This window comes from Guillardia theta, assembly GCF_000315625.1.
Source record: "Guillardia theta CCMP2712 unplaced genomic scaffold GUITHscaffold_46, whole genome shotgun sequence".
NCBI classification, from domain to species: Eukaryota; class Cryptophyceae; order Pyrenomonadales; family Geminigeraceae; genus Guillardia; species Guillardia theta.
Window position 1 is genome coordinate 514,362 of NW_005434628.1, and position 20,984 is coordinate 535,345.

A 20,984-nucleotide genomic window follows, 5' to 3' on the forward strand; every position below is an offset into this window, starting at 1 on the left:
CTTCCCTCCTCCCTCCTCCCTCCTCCCTCCTCCCTCCTCCCTCCTCCCTCCTCCTCCTCCTCCTCCCTCCTCCCTCCTCCCTCCTCCCTCCTCCCTCCTCCCTCCTCCCTCCTCCCTCCTCCCTCCTCCCGCCTTCCTTCCTCCTCCCTCCATCGCTCTGAACTGTAAGGGACAAGATCACCCCCACCAGCGAGGCTGCTCGGGACTCCAAGACCATCGAGAGCTTCTGGAAGCTGACTGAGGAACAGCTGGAGGAGGTGCCTTCCTGCTTTTTTGCGCCTGCCCGGTGGCTGACCAGCTGTAAACAGGCTGTCAAGAAGCTGGGAATCCTCAGCTAGGAGTGCCGAGCTCAGTCGGTTGACTTGATTGGTTCCTAACACTTCAGCGATTACAGCTGAATTTGCTATTCTATGCCTCCTCCTCTTCCTCCTCCTCTTCATCCTTATCTCCTAATCTGCATCCTCCTCCTCCTCTTCCTCCTCAGGCTTGGTCCTCGGTTTCGTCAAAGTCAGCCTGCGCTCTCCGTCACGCTCCTCCCCATCCCCCCCCCTTCTCCGCAGGCTCACAATCTCCTCGTCCTCCAGCCACTCATCGTCCTCCCAGTCCTCGTCCTCTGGAGGGTCCTCGGGATCTCCCGTGAGGGGCTTGTAAGTGCCTGGCTCGAGGTCACTACCAGCTGGTATCCAGCATCTCCCTTACCTTGTTCCTCCTGCATCCTCTTCCTTGCGAAGCCTCTGAGGAGGGCCGCCTGACCCCACAGTGACCGTGAGCACACGGGGGAGCAGCAGGAGCAAGGAGCAAGGAGGAGAAGGGAGGGAGGGGAGGTCGACCTGGAGCGGGGAGAGCACTTCAAACCCCTGGATCAGCCCGTCCATCATACCGGCCTGTAGAGTCAAGTCAAGGGCCATCATATGGGGAACCAGACAGGAAAGAGCTCGAGAGCGAAGGTGAACGAGGAGGGAGAAGGAGAGGGAGCAGGGATGTGAAAGAGGCATGAAAGGGCGGAGGTTCGGGGAGCAGAGGAGCCGAGGAGCAGAGGGGAGACCTGTATGGCAGCGCCGAGGGAGACGGCCTCGTCAGGATCGATGGTCTTCTTGGCCGTCAGGCCGGTCATGGTTCGGATGAGGTTGGTGACTGAAGGCATCTTGGTTCCTCCTCCTGCAGAGGCAAGCATCATGAAGAAGGAGGGAAAATGGAAGGAGATGACCGACTAGGATGACCTGCAGCATGGTGATCAGAGAAACTCTCCCCCTTCTCTCCTCTCGCTTCACCTCGCTGAGCCTCCTGCCGGCAGGAAACTTCCGCAACCTGATGCCACCAACCTGATGGAACAAGAGCAGGTCAGGCATGTCACCATGACCAGCTTCCCTTGTCCGTCCTCCCATTTCATGCTTGTGCTCTTCCCTCCCTCCCCCCCTCCCTTCCCCCCGTCATCCCGGTTGTGATGCATTCCTCACCCTCTTCTGGACTTTCTGGACCTCAGCCTTCTGCTTCTTGATCAGCTTGGCGTTCTTTCTGTCTTGCGATTGCTTGAAAGAGAGTGAAAGGCGGCGGGGAGCAGTAGATTGCCTCACCTGCTTTTTTAGTGCCTTATAGTCGAGCGGATCTGATCCCACTTGTGCCTGAGGTGCACAGGAGCGTAAGAGCAAGCGACTTTGACCGTAACTGTCTCTGTTACATCTTTAGCAGCGTTGTTCCAGTCCATGAGCTCCCCCTGCAGTTCGATGCCGGACATGAGCGCCACCTGCCGAATCGCGTCAGCACGCAGCAGCACAACAAGTAGAGTGGAGAAGAGACTTGGACAGATCCATGGCAACATCACAGATATTCCTATCAAGGCACAACAATCGCAAACTGCATGTAAGGAGCAGAAAACATTGCGGGCAAACCAGAGGCAAGGGATTGGAGAAGACAATAAATGTCAAGATAGAGAGCAAGGTATCTTTGAGATCCGGGATCAGAGATGAATCTAGTTGACAACACGTGAGCTTTGAGAGGCTACCTGACGAACGGGAACGGCGAGCCTGTCAAAGAGAGGCTTGCACATGCTTTCAATCATCTTGGAGGTGATGTTGACCTGCCAGAGTTCATCTCAGAGAAGTTGAGGGACGAGAGGAAACGAGGGCGGGGGGCACAGGCGTACTTTCAGGTCTTTCCCTTCGATGAAGTCTGAGATCTCAACAGTTGAGACTCTAGCTGTAGATAACTTGGTCTGCGATGAATGAGCGTGGGAAGAAGACAGGACCTCAAACGTCACCTTCGCTTCTCGACAAGACATCAAAAGCTTTCTCATTCTCTGTGACAGGTACTCGATGGTTAACAACCTCGCAACTTGTCATGTCTTGGTCAGACTCACTTTGTCGTCCTTCTTCACCACGTCCAGGGAGGGGCACTGAGTACCTTCCTCCTCGCACTGCTCAGAGAAGGCCTTGAGCACAGAGCTCGCGATCTCTCTGCAAGGATCATGATGAGAAGCTTCTCATACAACCTCTATCACTGACTTGTCAAAATCGTCTCCTCCCAGGAACGAATCTCCGCCCGTCCATATTACCTGGAAAAAATCCTCATTGTCGTTTACCTTCATACTCCTCCTTCCCTCCTCGCACCCCTCCTCCTGCTCCTCCTCGTTCTGATTGCTTCTCCTCAACTTTTCCTCTGACTGCTCATCTCTTCCTGTATCCCTTCTCCCTCACCTCTATGATGCCCCCTCCCACTTCCAGCACAGAAACGTCAAACGTCCCTCCTCCGAGGTCAAACACCTGACATGCAACCCTTGTCACTCCAGCTAAGACTCCCACCGGCCTTCCCCACCAAGATGAGCTCGTCCTCCCTTTTCTCGAGACCGTACGCGAGGGCCGCGGCTTCCGGCTCTCTCAGGATCTTCACCTTCTCTAGCCCGGCAAGCAGCCCTGACAGCAGACTACTCACATCACACCATCAGGACAAGCTCGCCTCACCCGCTGCCTCCGTCGCCTCCCTCTGCCTGTCGTTGAAGTATGCGGGGACGGTGATAACAGCGCGGGTGACCTTCTCTCCGAGAACTGGCATGAAGAACTGTCAGCGACCTTGATCGCACACATGTCAATATCTCCCACAATCTTGAGCATCATCCAAGAGCCGCCGAAGGATACATGAAGAGATCTGCAAGCTCAAACTTCATTGCAAAGTTTGTTTCCAGGGGCAGGCCACCTCGGCAGGGTCGATGTTCCTGCCAAGGACAGCACAGGGCAGGAGGACGGAGCCATCTGTGAGGATAGAAGAACAACAAAGAGAACCATCAAGGGAGCACACAGAACACAGATCCGGACCTTCGGCTTCGATGAAAGTGTCAGCTACTGCTGGGTCGGCGGCTGCAGTCAGGGCATCTTTCTTGGACCTCCCGATGATCCTCTTGATAGACGAGAACAACTTGAAATTTTCTCCTTCTCCCACCTGCAGAGCTTCCGCCCCCACGAGAATATCCACCTCGTCAGAGCCTGAGCCTTTCGACCGGAACGCGACTACTGATGGGGTCGTGGGTTTGCCAAACTTGTTCGGGATGATGACTGGTCGGCCGTCAACAACAGCAGAAACTGCGGAGTTGGTTGTTCCCAGATCTATCCCAACAGATCTTCCTTCCCCTTGCATCCTCAGCCGCGTCAGCATCCTCGCCTCCCCCCCTGAGGGCCGCACAGCAACTCGATGCGACCCATGGCGGAGAAGAGGGGAATGCGGTAGCACAGCTCTGGTCCTGGACTGCTGCACGTATCCCCGCAGAGGACTGAATGAGCTGGCGACTTGGATGCAGGAGAATGCCGTAGCCAGCAAGATGAGAGGACTCACGAACCTTTGAGCCATCGGAGCAACGAGACCTTCTCGGAGCCTCCTTGACCACTCGTCTTCAGCGGGAACCTCGTGAGATGTATGGGCTCGACTGTCCTGCTCCTGCTCCTGCTCCTGCTTCTGCTCTTCTTCTCTCGGATCCTCCCTTCCTCGCTCACTCTCTCACTCTCACTCGCACTCTACTTGTCCTGGTAGACCTCTCGCCAGCATGTGCCAGGCTTTATCGGCCCCGCAAAAGCCCTCATCCCCGCTCAGTTAAGGTCTCAGTGCCCGCCCGGCCGGGCCGGGCCGCGGCCGGGCAGGCCGGCCCGGGCCGCGCGGGGCACCGTGCCTGTGAGTCCCAGCACTGCACTGAGTACATGATCAGTCATCAGTCAGTGCTGCTCAGCTGGGCGAGTCACGTGCAATGGCCGGAGTTTGGCAGGGCATGTCGCAAGTTTCATAAATTCCTGTCCCGGAGTCCCGGAGTCCGGCGCCGGGCCCATAGCCGCGGCCTCAGTCTCCACTGAGTCGGAGAGTCTCAGTCAGGCTCTTTGAAACTGCCGGGTTCGAAGTTACTTTAAATTCTCTTCTTTACGCGATGGGAAGACAAATATGTTTAAAAGAGGAGGGAAGCCACATAGAACTCGGAAAGCTTGAGGACACATACTGGCACAAACTCCACAGTTGAACTACACTAAGAGGCCGTTGCGTTGCTAGGTGTCAAAGAACTTCGCGCTTCTCCGCCTCCACCCGTTGCCTCGTCAAGCAACCTGCTATAGTGTACAACCTGCCTCTCATACAGCGCTCTGACCTCCTGCGATAGTCTGTCGTTGGACAGCGCTTCGGTTGCACGGAGAAGTGACTTGCTCCATAGATAATGTTTCCTGGCCTCCTCGGATTCCGCCATTGCCTTCATTGTTATCTTGATTTGCGCGTACGTCCGGTCAGCAGCATCTGAGAGAGTCGAGCTCCCTTCGGCTCCCGCGCTCTCCCCGTTATCATCAAGTTTCGCTCGTTTGTTCGCCCGCTGATCCTGAGCCTCTTGTTGCGATTGCGATGATTCTTGAGCTTCAGCGTCAGGCTGAGGAATCCCGCCGGAATCAACAAACAGTTTCGTGACATCCTGGTTGTAACCTTGCACGATGAGGTTTCGGAGGTAGTACACGTCCAACCAGTAAGTCTTATGGTGGTCCTTGTCATCGTGAGTGTCTCTGCAGAACACAAAGAAGTCCTCGAGCAGAGGAGACTTAAGATCGCTGCGCTCCCAGCTGCTCACAGCCTTCGTGTAGACCCTACGTATGTCCTGGATCCTCCTGCTGACCTCCTCCGGATCGATGACCCTGCGGGGCTCGAGGTTGGGCTCGGCCCTCTTTGACAGGTGGACATCGTTGGGGAAGCGGAGGAAGGGTTTGAACGCCGAGTCATTGAAGCGCTTGGCAATGCTCGTAAACGCCTCAGCGTTGTCGGTGTTGGTTGCGTCCTGCAGCTGCGCTATCGTGCCGCCAGTATTGAGTCCTCTTCCTTGTTGTCGCCCCCTGCTGTCCTGCTTCCGCTCCTCCTGCACTCAGAGTCGAGGAGGACGGTTGCGTGGCGGTCGGCATCGTCGGCTGGATGAGGCAAACTACCCCACCACAGTTGTTGTTGGACCAGTTCTCGCCATTCTTTCGAAGGAGGCCTAGCCAGCACTTGTTGCAGAGTCTGTGCTTGCACACGCTGGCAAGGGGAGCGGCAGAGGGGTCGATGGGAGCGAGGCATTCTGCACAGAGGCTGTACCCTCGCATCCCGTACGTGTAGTGGAACGCCATGAATGCTAGCTACTGGCGGGATTCAGCCCGGGTCCGCGAACGCCGGGAGACCGGAGACAACAATGCACAGTCTGCCAGCAGTTTGCTGCCAGGTCTGCAGCACAGTCTGCTGCACAGTTCGATCAGTGTAGCAGAGGTGCTGCTCACTGTTCTGTGATGAAGCGAGCTGGTGCAGGTGGACGGAGGGGAGCAGCAGGAGCAGGAGGAGCAGCAGGGGCAGGAGGAGGGGCAGGGAAAGGCAGTGAGGTAGAGGAAGTGCGGCGATGGGCGCTGGAGATTGCGGCGAACGTGGCACGCCTGGTTGATATGGAAGAGGTCATGCTGGAGGCTGTGGTGGAGATGATGTTTTGGGGCTTCATGGTCGTCGTCGTGATCTCTATCATCCTGTACCTCCTTCCAGTGGATGACAACAGATGGAGGATGCCGAGGGACGTAAGGAGAGCTGAGAGCTATGGTGCGGTGTGAGTGGATCATGGCAGGTGGAGCTGAGCTACATGACGACGAGAGACCTGTGCAAGGTTCCATACTGGAGCAAAGGGAACGGGCAGACCATCATTCTCGTGCACTCCGTCGGCTGCTCGTCGGTCATCTTTTTCTTCCTCTTTAGAACGTGAGGAGGCCTGAAATCCTGCCAGAGATTAACTTGTTGCAGATTGACTGCAAAGGGATACCGGGTCATAACTTACGATCTCCGTGGACACGGGATGTGTTCGCACTCAAGTCTCTTCACAGCCAGCATCTTGGTACTTGTGTAAACTTTCTTGTAAGACCCCTGAGCGAGCTGATATCTGATACTCTCCCTCTGCCATCCGTCATCTCTGCATGATGACGAACGAAGTGTGACGATTTACTGGACCTTATTGAACATGTGAATGCGGACCAATGCTTCTTGTTAGGTAGGTGAGAGAAAATCTTGACTGCTCGTTCACCTTGTTCTTGTAGGCTATGGACTTGGTGGTTATCTCATCCAAACGCTCTGCATCCGCCATGCCCAACAAGTTTCAAAGAGAGTGAAGTGATATTATGCCTTGCTGTAGACGTGGTAGATGACTTTGTACCCAGAGGGATAGTTCTGGTCAGCAGTTTCCCTGTCTCACCTGCACGGGTAGAGTCGTTCCCCTGGCTCTACAAGATTTTCAGCTCTTGGGGATTCCTTCACGTCTTCTTCCGATTCCGCACCCTCGCCAGGGTCATCGCTCGTCCATTCTTCGGTCAGTTCGTAAACAAGACAATGCAAGTGAGTGGGCGAAGCTGATTGATGTAGGAGCGAGCTGACCTGCTGCCTGAAGGAAGAGCTTAGGAGGAGCTTCCTCTCCTGCCCGAGACACATATGGGCAAGAGGACTCGCGGCAGGCAAGACTGACGCGCGTTCCCTTCATGTTGTCTGATGGGCATCGGACAGGAGACGTGGACCTCACTCCCGACTTGAAGAAGATCGAGGCCCCTTGCCTTGTGGTGTGCGGATCCGATGACAAGTTTGCATTTGGTCTGCAATGTAGATATGAGAACTCGAACACGGGAAAGGTGAGGAGGAGGATGTTCTACTCGCAGTGTCTTGTTGCTCGACCCTGTTGACCTGCTGCTGATGACTATGGCAAAGGTTATTCGGTTGGAGAGGATGGGCCACATGCTGCCCTGGGAGGCCCCAGATTCCCTCACTCAGCTTGTCAAAGAGTTCATAACCACGAACATGAATGTATAGTAAACTTATTTCATTCGATTCACTGTGAAGCAGAAGATGCCGTGCATCAATCTTAACGGTTGACTCGAATGAGCTCATCGGATCGTCGCCGGGACATTTTGGCCTTTGTCGGACTCGCCGGGCGGCGGCGCGCCACCGTGCCGTCATCCGGGTGCCGCCCACTGGTAGTGCTACATAGGCGGCCCGGCCCGGCACGGGACAGTGCAGGTGATCCGATCACATGCCGGGCCAGCCGTGCCAGTCAGATAGCCCCGCCGAGTTAACAAAAACTCTCCCGTAAACTAAGGCCCCGCGGCGACTCTGACGTGTTTCAAGGCAGCAATGTAGTACGTGCTGACCGGAAGACTCCGGGAGGCTTTCCTGGCCGTCACTTCAATGCTAAGGTCCTCTCATGTCCGATCTGGATACTCACAGAGTCAGTGGGTTTAACATCCGGGCCTGCTCAGCGGCATACAGTACTCAGGCTAGCATACAGTCTATCTCTCATGTGCTCCGCAATTCTAGTCAAGTTTTGTGTGCATGAAAGTTAAACTTCGGTCTTGTGCAAAAACTGTCTTGTTACAACTAAGGTCGATGTGATATCTGCGTTACTTTTGGCATAGTACAAGTCTAACAAACTTGTGCTCCGTCTCCCGGACTCCCGGCTCCCCGGGCCCGGCCCCCGGCCGGGCCGCCCGGCCACTGGCAGCCCGGCAGTCGGTCACGGCGGCCCGGCCGGGCCTAGCAACAAGAAAGTTCGCCTCGGAATGATTCCCTAAATGATGCAGAGGACAGCAATCGTAGTGGTGTGAACAAAGGAAGAGAGCCTTCCTAGTCTTCCACGTTCAACATGATGATGGCCGGGTCAAGGGCGAGGTACAGGATGGAAGAGCTCCTTCGGTCTAGCAACATGATCAAGGTTCCACGATGGCTGACCATGAGAGCAAGAGAGGTACGTCCATGCTGCCATGTCCTGTCTGTCTGATCGCTAGTCGCTCTAGAGACTTGCGGTCAGTTCTGAGACGTCGAGATGCCGTCTGGGAGGTGCACGCGGCTTCATGACAGAGGGAGGGATGAAGGGGCACACGGATGAGAAAGAGGATCCGATGGTACTTCATGACTCACACATGCTACGAGTCTTCCATGCTAACTCAATCAAGGTCAGGAATGCTTGGATTGCAACCCTAACATGTACGAGCGCCATGTTCGGAGGAGGCATTGCGTTGGGATACAACACGCTGCTTCCTGTGATGCATACGTGATCTTTCCCTGCGCTCTGTTTGACTCTCGTTCAGGCATGGGCGACGTTTCACGCGGGAGGAGTTGTTGCATGCTCGTTGAAGAAGCAGCCTTTCGAGATCGCCATGCACGGTAAAGTCGTCCAGTCGTTAAGATGGTCATAGATGTCGATTTGATTGTTATGATTACCAGCTCTGATTTTCTCTGGAGTGATGCTGTACTGGACCGGTGAGTGACTAGAATCTCTCTTCTCCATGATTGACATCTGTGTATGATCCTGCCGTTCTTGGTCTTGCTGTTTGCCACATGAACTGTGACTGATCGAACTCTGTACGAAGGTTATTGGGGAGGTGAAACATCACAGCAAAGGGCTATTGGAAAGAATGGGGAAGAGGATGATAGATGAAGACGAAGCGAATGTGAGAAGTGATGAAAGAAGTCTCGGCAGTCTAATCCTAGTAGTAAGGCGAATCCTGATCATATGGAAGTTCAGCCGATTATGAACAAACGTGTCACGTGTCACGTGTTGTTATTCCTTCAATCATATCAGTGTATGCGAGTAGTGTACAACTCTGAGCAACGGTCAGCGTCCTGAACAGGCTGCTTCAAGGCTTTGAGGATTCAAGCCGCTTCCGAAGTTGAGGCCCGGCCCGGCGCACTGAATGATTCATAGTGACTGCTGCGTACGGTAACTACTTTAACCGTTGGAAAGCATTCGGAAGCTCGACTGCCGGAGTAACTTGACAGTAGTGTGGTAGTAAACCACGCGGCGGCCTGTCAGTGTGACAATTCGGATCAGGCTGGCAGGTCGACCGTACCGTGACTCAGCCCGGCCGGACTGACTCTGCGGCGCGCCGCGGCGCGGGCCGGGCGGCCTCGGGCCCGGCCGGTGCCGGGCCGGGCCCTCAGTAGTACGGTACGGTAACTCAGGGCCCCGGCCGGGCCGCCGGTGCCTCCGAATCGCGCGCGGAGTCGATTTAACTGATTTTTTCAAAAGAATCGATTCGATTCACACTTGAAAACATTAAATCGATTCGATTCAATGATTGGAGGTGACGTAGAGGGATTGGCAGGTGATGGTGTATTGGGTAGGGGTCCTTTTATCAATGGGGGTCCGTTCAACAGGGTAGTAGAAGCTCAGGGTAAAAACGATAAGAGGGGTACTATAGCGAATACTGATATGGCTTCATTCGATAAATCAGTATTCAATGTACACTCAAAGTCACCTCACAATAAGTAACAGCATTGTAGGGGTAGTATGACTTGGATCGGTTGAACTAGCAGGGTGGGTGTGGAGGAGCTGCAGGGCGGCATGGCGCACGGGAGACTGGCCATGAAGGCGGCGCAGGCGGCCATGGTGATGGTTTTGTTGAGCTCTTCTGCTATGGCCCAACAAGATCTCAAGGTGTGAAGTAGACGTATGCTTGAGATCCGCCACCACGATATTTGCGACTGATGATGCTGATTGCGAGTGATGCTTTCCAGCTGGTGTCGGCGATTGTTGTGAGCAAGTAGAGTGGATCGAGTTAGATTGACCGTCATGGCGGATTGATATGGAAGATCATGATGTTTGTTGACTGCAAGAATGATATGAGACAGGATTTTCTTGTTGATTTGACATTTTTCAATCGTCAAGAGCTCAGCGAGTCTAGCGCAGCATCTTGCATGCCTGACATATGCTTCCAGCTCAGCAAGAATGCAACAAGTGCATCAAAGGATTCCAAGTCCTCCATCGGAGGACACATCATCTCTGGATACGCAGATGCCTTCATCTCCTCGCTCATGATGATCATCGTGTCCGAGTTGGGTGATAAAACCTTTTTCATCGCCGCGGTGATGCGACTTGTGTAGAAGTCTCCCACTCACTTATTCTCAGATCATGGCCATGAAGCACTCTCGTTGGATTGTTTTCTCTGGAGCCATAGCTGCGCTCGCCTTGATGACTGTCCTTTCATGTACCGCTTTTAAGATTGACGAGTGCATTGATTTTGACTAATACTTTCTTTTCAGCTGCATTCGGATACCTTTTGCCGAACATACTTCCCAGGGCATACACGCACTATGCCTCGATTGTTCTCTTCATCATCTTCGGAGCGAGACTCTTGAAGTGAGTCGGGAGCTTTGCCTTGCTTGCTTTGACATAGTTGCTCTTCCTTCCTTGCAGGGAAGGGCTCGAGATGGAGTCAGGGAAAGTCTCCGAGGAGCTGGAAGAGGTAAGTAATATCTGACGTGTTTTGTTCTTAACGGTTTGCCAGGTTGAAAACGAATTAGCCAAAGTTGGAAAGAAAACAGATGTCGAGACTGCTGGTGTGCGATGTTGCTTTGCGATTTTTCCCTGACGCCGTTGATGTAGACGGGAACAATCAAAGCAATGACAACGTTTCCTTTACCAACGGGATTTTGTGGCAGTCTTTCATCTTGACCTTCCTTGCTGAGTGAGATGCAAACCTTTTGCAGTTTGTGACCACTTTGACCTGAGCGATCCGGACAGGTGGGGCGATCGATCGCAGATTGCCACCATCGCTCTTGTGAGCTCCTTGTCTTTCGAAGGTCCCATCATGGTTTGACGTGTACCTTGCTGCAGGCTGCGCACAAGGATCCCTGGGGAGTAACGATCGGCGGAACATTGGGGCATGCTATCTGCACAGGGCTCGCTGTTCTTGGAGGGAGGATGCTCGCCTCACGGTAACCTGTGAGACCCAGAAGCCTCTGTGCTGACACTTGCGAACAGAATCTCAGAGAAGACCGTCGCGCTGTCCGGCGGAACTCTCTTCTTATTATTTGCCATCCATGGAATCCTGCAGGTATGGGTTCCGGGATGTCACTTCGGTGGTTGGATATGCCTTTAGAGACGAAGTGAGTCGTTCTCCCCTCCTCCTGGTGATTTAGCATACACCGAACTCTCCTGTTTATGAACACTGTGCCCGCACATCAGCTATGTTAGTTAGTTATGGTTCGAATCGCACGCCTGTTGTGTTCCGTCCAACTTCGATTGTTCTTCCGAATGGCAATATTTCTACAGTAACATCTTATGGCAGATTTTCTAAATGCGCTGCAATGGATAGCTCCAACATCTCAGATCCTGATTCAGAATGTCGATGGATAGGCTCAGGCTCTCGTCAAGGTTGTAATGATAGATGGAATCATAATGAATGCAAGATATTGAACACACCATCCCTCACCAATGAATCTCAATGGCAATGACTTTACTAACTTCTCACCAAAGATAACACTCATCTCCTTGATACAGCCGGATGATCTACAACGGTTTCCAACCTGCCGTACAACCCATCAGCGACAATCTAAATCCTTTCGGAGGGTGGACTGGTATGGAGGATCGCTTTCAACATGTAAGTCTTGATTATACCAGCGACCCATAATAGATCGCCGGGGCGAACAAGACTAAGATCTAGGGCAGCCGCCATTTGATCGCCATCCATGGGCAAAGGATGAGAAATTGGTAAAGGCACCCAGGGATCGAAGCGTGCAACCAAAAAGAATCATGTTTCTGTCACGCTAATAACGATCTAGATGGATGAGAAGTTTGAGGGATCTATCTTACACGAAGAAGAAGCTCTGACCCACATTTGATCTACGTCATTTCTTTGCTCCTCTTCGATCTTTCACTGATTCATCTTCTGTGACCATCTTTCACCAAGCTTACTCTGCAAGACGCTACAAGACGCTATCTTGCCGTCAACAACACTTTCATGGCATCGCACACTTGTCACCATCTTCTTCCCTTCAGAACATTTCCTTCCTTTCCCCTCCTCTCACATACGATCTCATGTCGCCCTCTCCCACCATCGTCTCCCTTGTGTAGCTGCCATACCTGATTTGTGTGCTCGTGCAAATCGGGGATGTGCGAAAGCACGTAAAGCTGCCCTGCAAATGTTTGAGATTTTTAACCCCAATAATGCTTGTTAAATTTGAAATTTACTGATGTAATTATCCATATCCAACAACATTTCAAGTTTGTTTTTTTTGGTTCTTTCGCATGTTCTGTCCCATTCTTAGACTACCCTACCCTCATTCAGATTAAATCTCATCGAGTACCCACAATTGCAGTTAAATATAAATTTAAAGTACGGGTCCACAAAGTACCCCACCCATCCTCACGGTGAGGCAACTTGCCGTTCCTCGCTCCACCGTTCCTGCTCCCTCTCTGTCCCCCTCCTTCTCTTCCCTTGCCTTCTCTTCCTGCAAACACCTCCTTGCTCTACTCCCTCCTCTAGCTCTACTCCCTCCCTCTCCTTCCCGTACATCTAGTAGATCAACTTAATTCCTTCAGCATGCACTCGAGCCCGCCCTTCCTGCGGACTCTCAGTGGCGATGGCTGGATTCCTCACAAGAACCATCCAGCAAGACAGTCCGTCGACTCCTCCAAGTTGCGAGAGCAGCTCGGAAGAGTAGGCAGCCTCGGAAACATGGACTTCATGCAGATCCCCTCTGATTTCGGCAACACCGCAAACGATTTCGCCGCACTGAACATGCGTTCTCTGAGAGACGAGATTGAGAACTCTTTCCTCAGCTACAGCTCTCCCAACTCCTCTCCCCGGAAAGTGGAGGAAGAGAGACCGAGAAGAGAAGAGGCCATGGAGGATAGTGCACCAGTCATCTCAGGGAGCCTCGAGCTCCTTTCAGAGCAGGGCAGTGTCAATGGCATGCAGGTCCTTTGCTCCATCTCGAGTGATGGCTCGTTTCGCATCTTCGAGGGGAAGAGGAGGACTGCGATCGCCGAGCTGCGACTGGTCGAGACGGTCGTGGGCTTCAGGAGGAGCGACACCAGGGGCTTCATCCTGACCAGCAACAAGCGGTTCCTCTTCGATGCCTCCAAAAGCCAGGAGTGCTTGTTCATCCACTGCGACGAAGAGGAGCAGGGGGACTGGCTGGCCGCCATGGTAAAGCTGGGGGCTGCGTCGGTGGAGATGGACGGAGAGGAGGAGGCGGAGGCTCCCCGGGGGCCGAGAGGAGCACGCGGGACGAGGGAGCGAGGGGAGAGCAAGTCGATGTCGCCCGAGCCTCGAGGGTTCTTGTCGAGATTTTTGTAGGGAAGAAGGTGAGAAGTCAATAGACAACATGAACATCATCGTGCTTGTTCCCCCCCCTCCCATCCCCTTTCGCCCCTTTTCTCCCTCTCCTACTCGTCCTGTAACAGTGACGAAAGTATCATCGTGCTGGACCCCTCTTCCCCCACCCTCCTTCCCCCTGCTCCCCCGTCTCTCCCTGTTACAGTGACGATAACATCATCGGGCTTGTCTTGTTGTCATAATTCAGAGTCATAGTACTCCTCTCCCTCCACCCGCATCTCCTGTATCCTCAACAGCGCGCAAGCTCGACTGATCTTGTCGCTGCTACTCGTTGCTTTCCGTGAGCAGAGCTCCCTTAATTTGCACTCCCTGTCCCTGCAGCCTCCTGGAGCTTCTGATCTCTCCATGCTGCCCGTTTGCACCTCAACCTCCTCCTTTGTGATCTTCATAGCTCCTCCTGTATTCTTCTTCTCTCGTGTGATTCCCTTCTCTCCTCCTTGCTTCAAACCCTGCTGCTGCTCTTGCGCCTTGGTGAAGTGATCCTCCCCGCTCGACCCCTCTTGTTTGTGCTGTTCTTGAGATCGAGTCCTCCCGGCCGCGACGTCCTCGTCCCCAAACTCTCTCTGTGAAGTTTTCAACTGGTTGCTCCTCCTCTTTTTCGCATCAACTCGCGCTTCCTCTCTTCCAGGATCGTTCATGGGACGTTGCTGATGTGACGCCCCTGCCTCGTTCTTTCCACTGTCTTCCTTCTCCTCTTGCTTCCTCTCCTCCTGCCTGGTCCTCTCCTTGGGACCGTCGTCTTGCTCCTCCCTCTGCTCAACCTGTCCCTCCTCCTTGCTCCTCGCCCTCCCTTCCTTTTGCTGTTTGTTCTTGTCTTTCGGTGGGCTCGCCCCCTTGGTACCTTCTGTCTTCTGCACCTTTCCTTCCTCCTTCCTCCTTCCCTCCTCGCCCTCCGATCGCTCTCTGCCTCTGCCCTTGTCCTGGAGCTGCTGCGATGTTGACATCTCGGGTGAATCCTTCAGCTCTCGTGGGTCCTCCTTTCTTGTGTTGCTCGTCCCGCCCCTCTCCCTCCTCAGGGGCTCTAGTAGAATTCTGCTCACGTTGGCAGCCAAGTCCTTGGAGAGAGGCAGGAGGGAGGAGAGGGAGGAAAGGTCGGGCATCCCCTTGCTCCATTCCTTGGGCTTCCTCCTCCGGATCGTCTCGATTGAGATCTCCTTCTCGGATTCTCCTCCTCCTCTCCTCCTCTTCAGCTCCTGCTGGCGATCGCGCCATCCTCTATCCAGCTTCGCAGCCTTTCCCACGTACTTCATCCCCAAGCTCACATGCCCGGCGTCAAGGAGCGTGGTGCCGAGGTTGCCCAAGAACCTGGAGGTTGGTGAGATGGAGGCGGCAAGGCAACAGGACGGGCTCACTCTGCCTTGGGCTCCAGCATGGCCGCATGCGCGTACATGCTCGCTGCGTCCTCCCACCTGGAGAGCTGAGTGAAAGCGCTTCCTGCGTTGCTGTAGGCGCCCACGTAGGTCGGGTCGAGCTGGAGGGCCAGCCCGTACCAGAGGATGGCTCGATCCAAGCGCGGGGGGGAGGAGGTGTGCCAGTGCGCGGCGATGCTGTTGCAGGTCTCAGCAGAGGTGGGAAGCAGCTCTAGAGCCATAGACAGCGACGCGGCTGCCTCCTCCACGTGCCCCTGAGCTGAGAGAAGGTTGCCAAGAGCATGGTACGCCTGCAGAGAACGAGGCGGAAGAGAAGGTCAAGGATGATTATGGTGGTGGTGGTGAGGAGGAGGAGGAGGAGGAGGAGGAGGAGAAGGAGGAGGAGTAGGAGGAGAACAGACAAGGAGTGAGGGGCAGTGAAGAGAGGAGAGGAGCACGAGGGAGAGAGCAGGAGGAGGCAGAGCCGTCTTAGTGCAAGTTATCTTCATCACCTTGGCATAGTCCGGACGGAATTTGACCGCATCAAAGAAGGAAGAAATGCTTGTCCTCAGACTCTCCTCCCTCCTCATCTTCCCGCTCTTCTCCTACATACCCGAGTCAAGACGTAGTGCTCCCTCCCTCCCTCCTTCCCTGATCAACCCGTCTCCTCCTCCTCCGCCACTACCTCCTCCTCCTCATCATCATCTTCTCTCACCATTGCTTGACTTGCAATCCCCAGCCCGTAATGTGACTCAGCATGCGCTGGGTTGGCGGCGATGGCCTGCTGGTAGTGCAAGAGCGCGTCGGAGTGAAGAGATTGCTCCATCATCAGGGCGCCCATGTTGTTGTAGCCGTGAGCATAATCTAGACAAGACAGTGAGGAGAAGAATCATGTATCATGCTAACATGAGGAGATAGAAGCATGAGAGAAACGGAGACACCGAGGCAAGAAGGATGAGGGTGTTACATTGAGGGGGCATTGATGGTGCATCATCGTCATCATCATCGCCATCATCATCTCCATCATCATCTCCATCATCATCTCCATCATCTCCATCATCATCTCCATCATCATCTCCATCATCATCATCATCATCATCATCATCGTCATCATCATCATCATGTATTTCTTCTTCTCTTCCTCACCTGGTTTCACGATCGTTGCCTTCTTGTACATATCGAACGCTTCTTGGCGCATTCTATTCGCCTGGTATGAGTTGCCGAGAGAGTTGAGGATGATGGGGCTGTCTGGCTGCAGGGCCGCCGCCTGCTCAAACATCGACCGAGCCACATCTGCAGAAGGAAAGGGAAGAAAGAGGAGGCATCGAGAGGGGAAGCAAGGATGGGAAGAAAGGAAGAGAATGAAGGAGGGAGAGGAAGCAGGGAGAGAAGGAGGGAGAGGAGGAGAGAGTAGAGAGGGAGCAGGCAGGAAAGACAAGGGGGAGGAAAGAAGGATAAAAGCGTCACGCAAACAACTCGCAGCATCTTCACGTCTCTTGCCTGCATTGCCGGCTGCGTCATGGCAGAAACCGAGGTTGTAATACGCTTCTCCTAGTTGCGGCTGCACCTCCACCGCCCGCAGGTACAAGTCCATCGCCTCCTCCTGCCTCCCAGCCCGCAGCTCCATGCTCCCCAGGTTAGCAAGAGCCTGCATGACGTCAGGGACGAAGAGGAGCCAAGTCAGGGAGTCAGACAGCGATGGTCCGGAGGAAGAGGGCGAAGGGTGGGTGGGTGGGAGGGAGGGCAAGAGTGGGCGTCACCTGGTAGTAGGAGGGATGGATGGAGATGGCAAGCTGGTAGTGCCTCCTCGCCTGCTCGACGCTGCCCATGGCGGAGAGATCGTGCGCAAGGTTGTACCTGACCTTGGCGCTGCGAGGACAGACTTTCACTGCGCTGAGGAAGAGCGAGGACGAGTTCTTCCACTCCCCGTTCCTCCTCCACGTCAGCGTCAGGTACCCCACGAGTAGCGCGAGCATCGCGACCGGCTGCATCGCTCGGGCAGTGAAGCGAAGAAAGAGGCGGAAGAGGCCGACGCGGCGGAGCTTCTTGTCATGGGAGAGGGCAGGAGCAGAGCAGAGAAAGGAGGAGGCGAGCGCGCAGAAAGCGACGCTGGGGAGATAGAGGAGCCGCTCTGCAACTAGAGTGCCGACGGGGATGACGTGGGAGGCGGGCAGGAAAGTGATGATGACCCACAGGAGCAGACAGACGATCTTGGTCGCCCTCCTCCAGTCCTTGGACGAGTCGTTGCCATCGGTGAGGAGGGAGTAGAGAGGAGAGAGGTGGAGAGTGAGGAGGAGGAAGAGGACGAAGTACAAGGCGATGGGAAGAAACATTCTCACGTCCTCGATCTTGTTCACCTGCACCGGCTCTTGTCAACATCTGCTCCCATTTCTCCCCCTCCATGTCGACCTACAAATCCTCGTCCACTCTTCAATCAAAACTTTCCACCACCACCTCCTCCTCCTCCACCACTACCTCCACCACATCCACCACATCCACCACCACTACCACCTCATCCTCCTCCTTTGCATTCTCTTACTCCGCCCCCTCTTCTCCTTCTCCTTCTTCTTCTCCTCTCTCATCACCATCGGGATACAGTCGTAAGAGTAGTCCGCACTGAGTCCTCGCCAAGGCCATAGGAGAAGAGTAGCATAGACACTGTGAACCTACCAGGAAATTTACTTTCTCCTCCTTTCCCCTCCCCTCCCCTCTTCCTTCTTCCTCCTCTTCCTCCTCAACCTCTCCACCCCTCTTCTCTTCCTCCCTCCTCCCTCCCCCAGCATCATCCGCACCCGTCCTGCTCCATCCCGCTCGCTGTTTCTCACCAGTGCGATGCTCGAGTACCTCGCCCGGGGGTCGGAGATGGAGGGGATCGGGTTGTCGAGGTGAGAGAAGGACGGGAGGTATTTCTCTCCTGTGAGCAACTTGCGGAGGAGGAGGAGGAGGAGTATCAGGGCTCCTCCAACCAGCACCCTCACCAGCGTCCACGCCTGATACTCCAACAGCTTCTCCTTCACCCTCTGGACCTCGTTGCCATCCAGACAGCACGGAAACCACGGCTTACTGACCACAGACTTGAACTTGACTGACCTCCCTCCTCCCCTGCCCTCCCACGATGAGTTTTGACTGCAAGGGGCGAGCAAACTTTAGCCAGAACTCACGCAGCAGGGATCAAGTCTTGCAAGTCGTCCTCTTCCTCGCTCTCCTCCCACACGTCTCCATCACTCTCCTCGCCACATGACGAGCTCTCATCCCGGCTCTCAGCTTCATCGCTCCATGAGCATCGGCGGAAGATCCCCTGCAGGTTCACAAGTTCACTTCCTCCTCTTACAACCCCAGCTCATCCTCACCTGGTATGCCAGCACAGACATCAAGTCCTGCACCAAGAGGTATCCCAACACCGTGATGCCTGCGAGGCAAATCCCTCACAGCCCGTCAACCAGCACTCGTTCTCACCAGTCTCCTTGCACAGGAACGACAAGATCGCCAGGGCCGATCCAACCAGCAAGCAGCGGACATGGCGGGAGGAGGAAGAAGGATGAGCTAAGAGGACATGCGCTTCGTCCTCGCAGACGTTCCATGCCGGAGGAGCCTCCTTTGTGAAGGCAAGCAAGGACAACAATCCGAGCAGGGCACTCAGGGTCTGCTGTAATGGTCATGCTCCATGCCGCTCAAGCACACAACACAGACGTCAGCTCGTCCTACGATGGAGCTCACGGCCTCGCAGTGGACCTGCCATCCTGCTCTCAGGCCCGCGACCTTCACAGTCTCTCCCTTACAGGATGCAAGGCAAACAGCAAAGCAGCACAAAAGGCCGCGACGGGACCCAGAAACCTGATAAAGAAAGTTGTGTTATGACATGTCATGTCATGAAATGATGTTTCGTCATTCGAGATGGCCAATGGAGCAAGACATTGACGACTTCACCTCTGGTAGACGAGGCAGGAGACAGCAGAGACGAGGGAATGGAACACAACGTTGAGCACGTGGTAACCGAAGGGATCCAGCCCTGCCTCGCGAGTCATGGCAGGCGAGGCTGCAGCAACAGATCACCATGCACGATATGATTGAGACGAAACGTGAGGATTGTGAGAGGACGATACGACTTATGAGATCTTCGCAATCAGTCAGAATCTTCCTCCTCTCTCCCCTCCTCTCCCCCCCCCCTCCCCCTTCCTCCTCCCCCCCACCGTCCAACAACAGAAATCTAATCCTTCTAAACCAGAAGGACCTTCTCCCTCCCTCTCTCGATGATCAAAGGCCTCACTCGTTCGAGGCTATCGGATCCCCCCAGTAGTCATCGAAGAACATCTCGTAAATATGCTTCTTCCCCAACACATCCCTGACACCTTCGTCAGCCTATTGACCTTCAACAAGAACAGGTTACGGGTTTCTCTGCACGGCATGGACATCGTCGAAGACCATGTCTCCATGCAGGGAATTCATGTACGCGAGCCCCCCTGAGGAAATGACACAATCTCGTCATGCCATGTTGCTTTATGGCTTGCGATCAAACATATTCATCTCTTTGACTTGAACATGTCTTTGTCTTCCGACCATGTAGATTACCCTCATCAACATCCTACACCTTCCTGGTCTGCTTCCCTCACCTGTCATCGCCGCCAGCGTCGCTGCAATGGTTACGGTGGAGCAGCATTGCATGTCGGGCCCAACAGGCAGAGGCGGGCTCAACTCAAAGTTTAGTTGGCATACCCGGCGCCATAAGTAGCTGGATGGCCCCCGGCCCGCCTCAGCCCTGGTGAAACTTGATACTGGCCAGAGATCAAATGAGGGGTCACTAAAGAAACCACAAGACAAGCCTTGCTGGCATGCCCTCTCCTGCTGCTCCCTCTCTCCTTGACTCTTTATATCATGCAGGCGGTGGGACGATACACATAGTCGCACAGTCACGTAATTGGCAAAGATCTCAAGGATTATCCAAAGGGCAACAAATAAATTGCAATATCTTCAACGTTATGAAGTCACTCATGGTCTTTTAATTGGGCATTCATATGCAAACGAGCCCTCTTCCTCGCCCTCTTCCTCGCCCTCTTCCTCGCCCTCCTCGAGCTCTCCCTCAATATACCACCGTAGCCACTCCTCCTCGATTGCATACTCCCACTCATCCCTCGTATCTTCCCGTCTCTCTCCCAGCTCCGCATGCTCCGGACACGTCTCATACGCTTGATCTGCCGCGTGATCGGTCGGGCGAGGCTCCATCACCTTCTGCTGGTCGGCGAGAGCCTTTGCTCGGCTCTGCCTCGGGGCCTTTTTCCTCGAGTATGGCCACCGCCCGAGCCCGAGCGCCTTGCAAGCGTTCTTGAGGGCAGAGAGAGAGATGCCCTGGGAGGGACGCAAACAATCAGCCGCCCGTCGTCATCGGAGCAGGGACAAGGAGAAAGAGCGAGGAGCACAGTAGGAAGAGAGTGGGCACGGGAGACCTCACCAGGTGACGAGCAGCGTCGGTTTGCGTCAGGTGCGTGAGCCTGAGGGAGTGAAGGAGCTCTGAGGTGATACGGCAGAAGGGTTGCGATCGATCAGATTGGGAGGGGGAAGACTTGCGAGGGTAGACAATGCGAATGGTCTGAGGAGGCTTGAAGATAGGAGTCATTGGAAGAGGAGTAGAGGAGGGAGGGAAGGAGGAGGGAGAGGAGGGAGTGAGGGAGGAGGGAGAGGAGGGAGTGAGGGAGGAGGGAGAAAGGGAGGAGGAAGAGAGGGAGGAGGAAGAGAGGGAGGAGGCAGGAGAGGGCATGGCAGCGATGGGAGAGAATCGATGCGGAGTGGCGATCCGAACAGAATCCGTGTACTAAAAATCTCGTGTGGGGAGATTGTGACCGAACCCCGTCAAAAGTTTCTTATTCGTATCTCAATTCCGGCCCCCTCCGCTCTCTTCAACTCCCTCCACGTGCCTTGCTCGAGGCGTTTCGATTTCGCGTCGTTCAGCCGCATATCCTCTCAGCAAAGTCAACAGCAACTTGAGTCAAGATCCCAACGGCTTCGTTATCCCCCTATCGAC

At 54.5% G+C, this 20,984-nt stretch overlaps 8 protein-coding genes across 8 annotated transcripts; 4 read left to right on the plus strand and 4 right to left on the minus strand.

Moving 5' to 3' along the window:
- Positions 1–480: 480 nt before the first annotated feature.
- On the minus strand, positions 481–3,837 carry GUITHDRAFT_140537 (hsp70, chloroplastic; the record flags this gene model as incomplete). The annotated part of the gene is made up of 19 exons (XM_005830448.1): positions 481–513; positions 567–655; positions 700–748; positions 831–884; positions 1,046–1,158; positions 1,208–1,220; positions 1,272–1,322; positions 1,458–1,529; positions 1,575–1,622; positions 1,661–1,744; positions 2,003–2,077; positions 2,144–2,212; positions 2,357–2,453; positions 2,502–2,551; positions 2,694–2,759; positions 2,812–2,909; positions 2,958–3,054; positions 3,190–3,245; positions 3,309–3,837. The coding sequence occupies 19 exons, from the start codon at positions 3,835–3,837 to the stop codon at positions 481–483; spliced, it is 1,743 nt and encodes a 580-aa protein (XP_005830505.1).
- A 661-nt stretch (positions 3,838–4,498) lies between these two features.
- On the minus strand, positions 4,499–5,609 carry GUITHDRAFT_110626 (hypothetical protein; the record flags this gene model as incomplete). The annotated part of the gene is made up of 2 exons (XM_005830425.1): positions 4,499–5,362; positions 5,430–5,609. 2 exons carry the CDS (start codon positions 5,607–5,609, stop codon positions 4,499–4,501), a joined length of 1,044 nt encoding a protein of 347 aa, XP_005830482.1.
- A 306-nt stretch (positions 5,610–5,915) lies between these two features.
- Positions 5,916–7,311, plus strand: GUITHDRAFT_110627 (hypothetical protein; the record flags this gene model as incomplete). The annotated part of the gene is made up of 7 exons (XM_005830426.1): positions 5,916–6,041; positions 6,089–6,219; positions 6,262–6,352; positions 6,552–6,619; positions 6,672–6,820; positions 7,012–7,133; positions 7,210–7,311. 7 exons carry the CDS (start codon positions 5,916–5,918, stop codon positions 7,309–7,311), a joined length of 789 nt encoding a protein of 262 aa, XP_005830483.1.
- An 818-nt stretch (positions 7,312–8,129) lies between these two features.
- Positions 8,130–9,046, plus strand: GUITHDRAFT_153282 (hypothetical protein). Its single transcript, XM_005830427.1, has 6 exons — positions 8,130–8,242; positions 8,292–8,399; positions 8,451–8,537; positions 8,586–8,661; positions 8,722–8,757; positions 8,868–9,046. Exons 1-6 carry the CDS (start codon positions 8,147–8,149, stop codon positions 8,933–8,935), a joined length of 471 nt encoding a protein of 156 aa, XP_005830484.1. The 5' UTR covers positions 8,130–8,146; the 3' UTR covers positions 8,936–9,046.
- Positions 9,047–10,194: 1,148 nt separating this feature from the next.
- Positions 10,195–11,378, plus strand: GUITHDRAFT_73088 (hypothetical protein; the record flags this gene model as incomplete). Its single annotated transcript, XM_005830428.1, has 8 exons — positions 10,195–10,362; positions 10,406–10,484; positions 10,540–10,636; positions 10,694–10,742; positions 10,807–10,964; positions 11,021–11,057; positions 11,114–11,214; positions 11,261–11,378. 8 exons carry the CDS (start codon positions 10,195–10,197, stop codon positions 11,376–11,378), a joined length of 807 nt encoding a protein of 268 aa, XP_005830485.1.
- A 1,443-nt stretch (positions 11,379–12,821) lies between these two features.
- On the plus strand, positions 12,822–13,580 carry GUITHDRAFT_140540 (hypothetical protein; the record flags this gene model as incomplete). Its single annotated transcript, XM_005830429.1, has 1 exon — positions 12,822–13,580. One exon carries the CDS (start codon positions 12,822–12,824, stop codon positions 13,578–13,580), a length of 759 nt encoding a protein of 252 aa, XP_005830486.1.
- Positions 13,581–13,795: 215 nt separating this feature from the next.
- GUITHDRAFT_110630 (hypothetical protein) lies at positions 13,796–19,630 on the minus strand (the record flags this gene model as incomplete). The annotated part of the gene is made up of 18 exons (XM_005830430.1): positions 13,796–14,924; positions 14,972–15,279; positions 15,481–15,573; positions 15,684–15,832; positions 15,875–16,261; positions 16,499–16,616; positions 16,729–17,325; positions 17,554–17,634; positions 17,794–18,070; positions 18,130–18,266; positions 18,319–18,377; positions 18,425–18,611; positions 18,748–18,802; positions 18,896–18,977; positions 19,022–19,083; positions 19,236–19,310; positions 19,356–19,428; positions 19,579–19,630. 18 exons carry the CDS (start codon positions 19,628–19,630, stop codon positions 13,796–13,798), a joined length of 3,921 nt encoding a protein of 1,306 aa, XP_005830487.1.
- Positions 19,631–19,954: 324 nt separating this feature from the next.
- GUITHDRAFT_110631 (hypothetical protein) lies at positions 19,955–20,579 on the minus strand (the record flags this gene model as incomplete). The annotated part of the gene is made up of 2 exons (XM_005830431.1): positions 19,955–20,311; positions 20,415–20,579. 2 exons carry the CDS (start codon positions 20,577–20,579, stop codon positions 19,955–19,957), a joined length of 522 nt encoding a protein of 173 aa, XP_005830488.1.
- Positions 20,580–20,984: the final 405 nt, after the last annotated feature.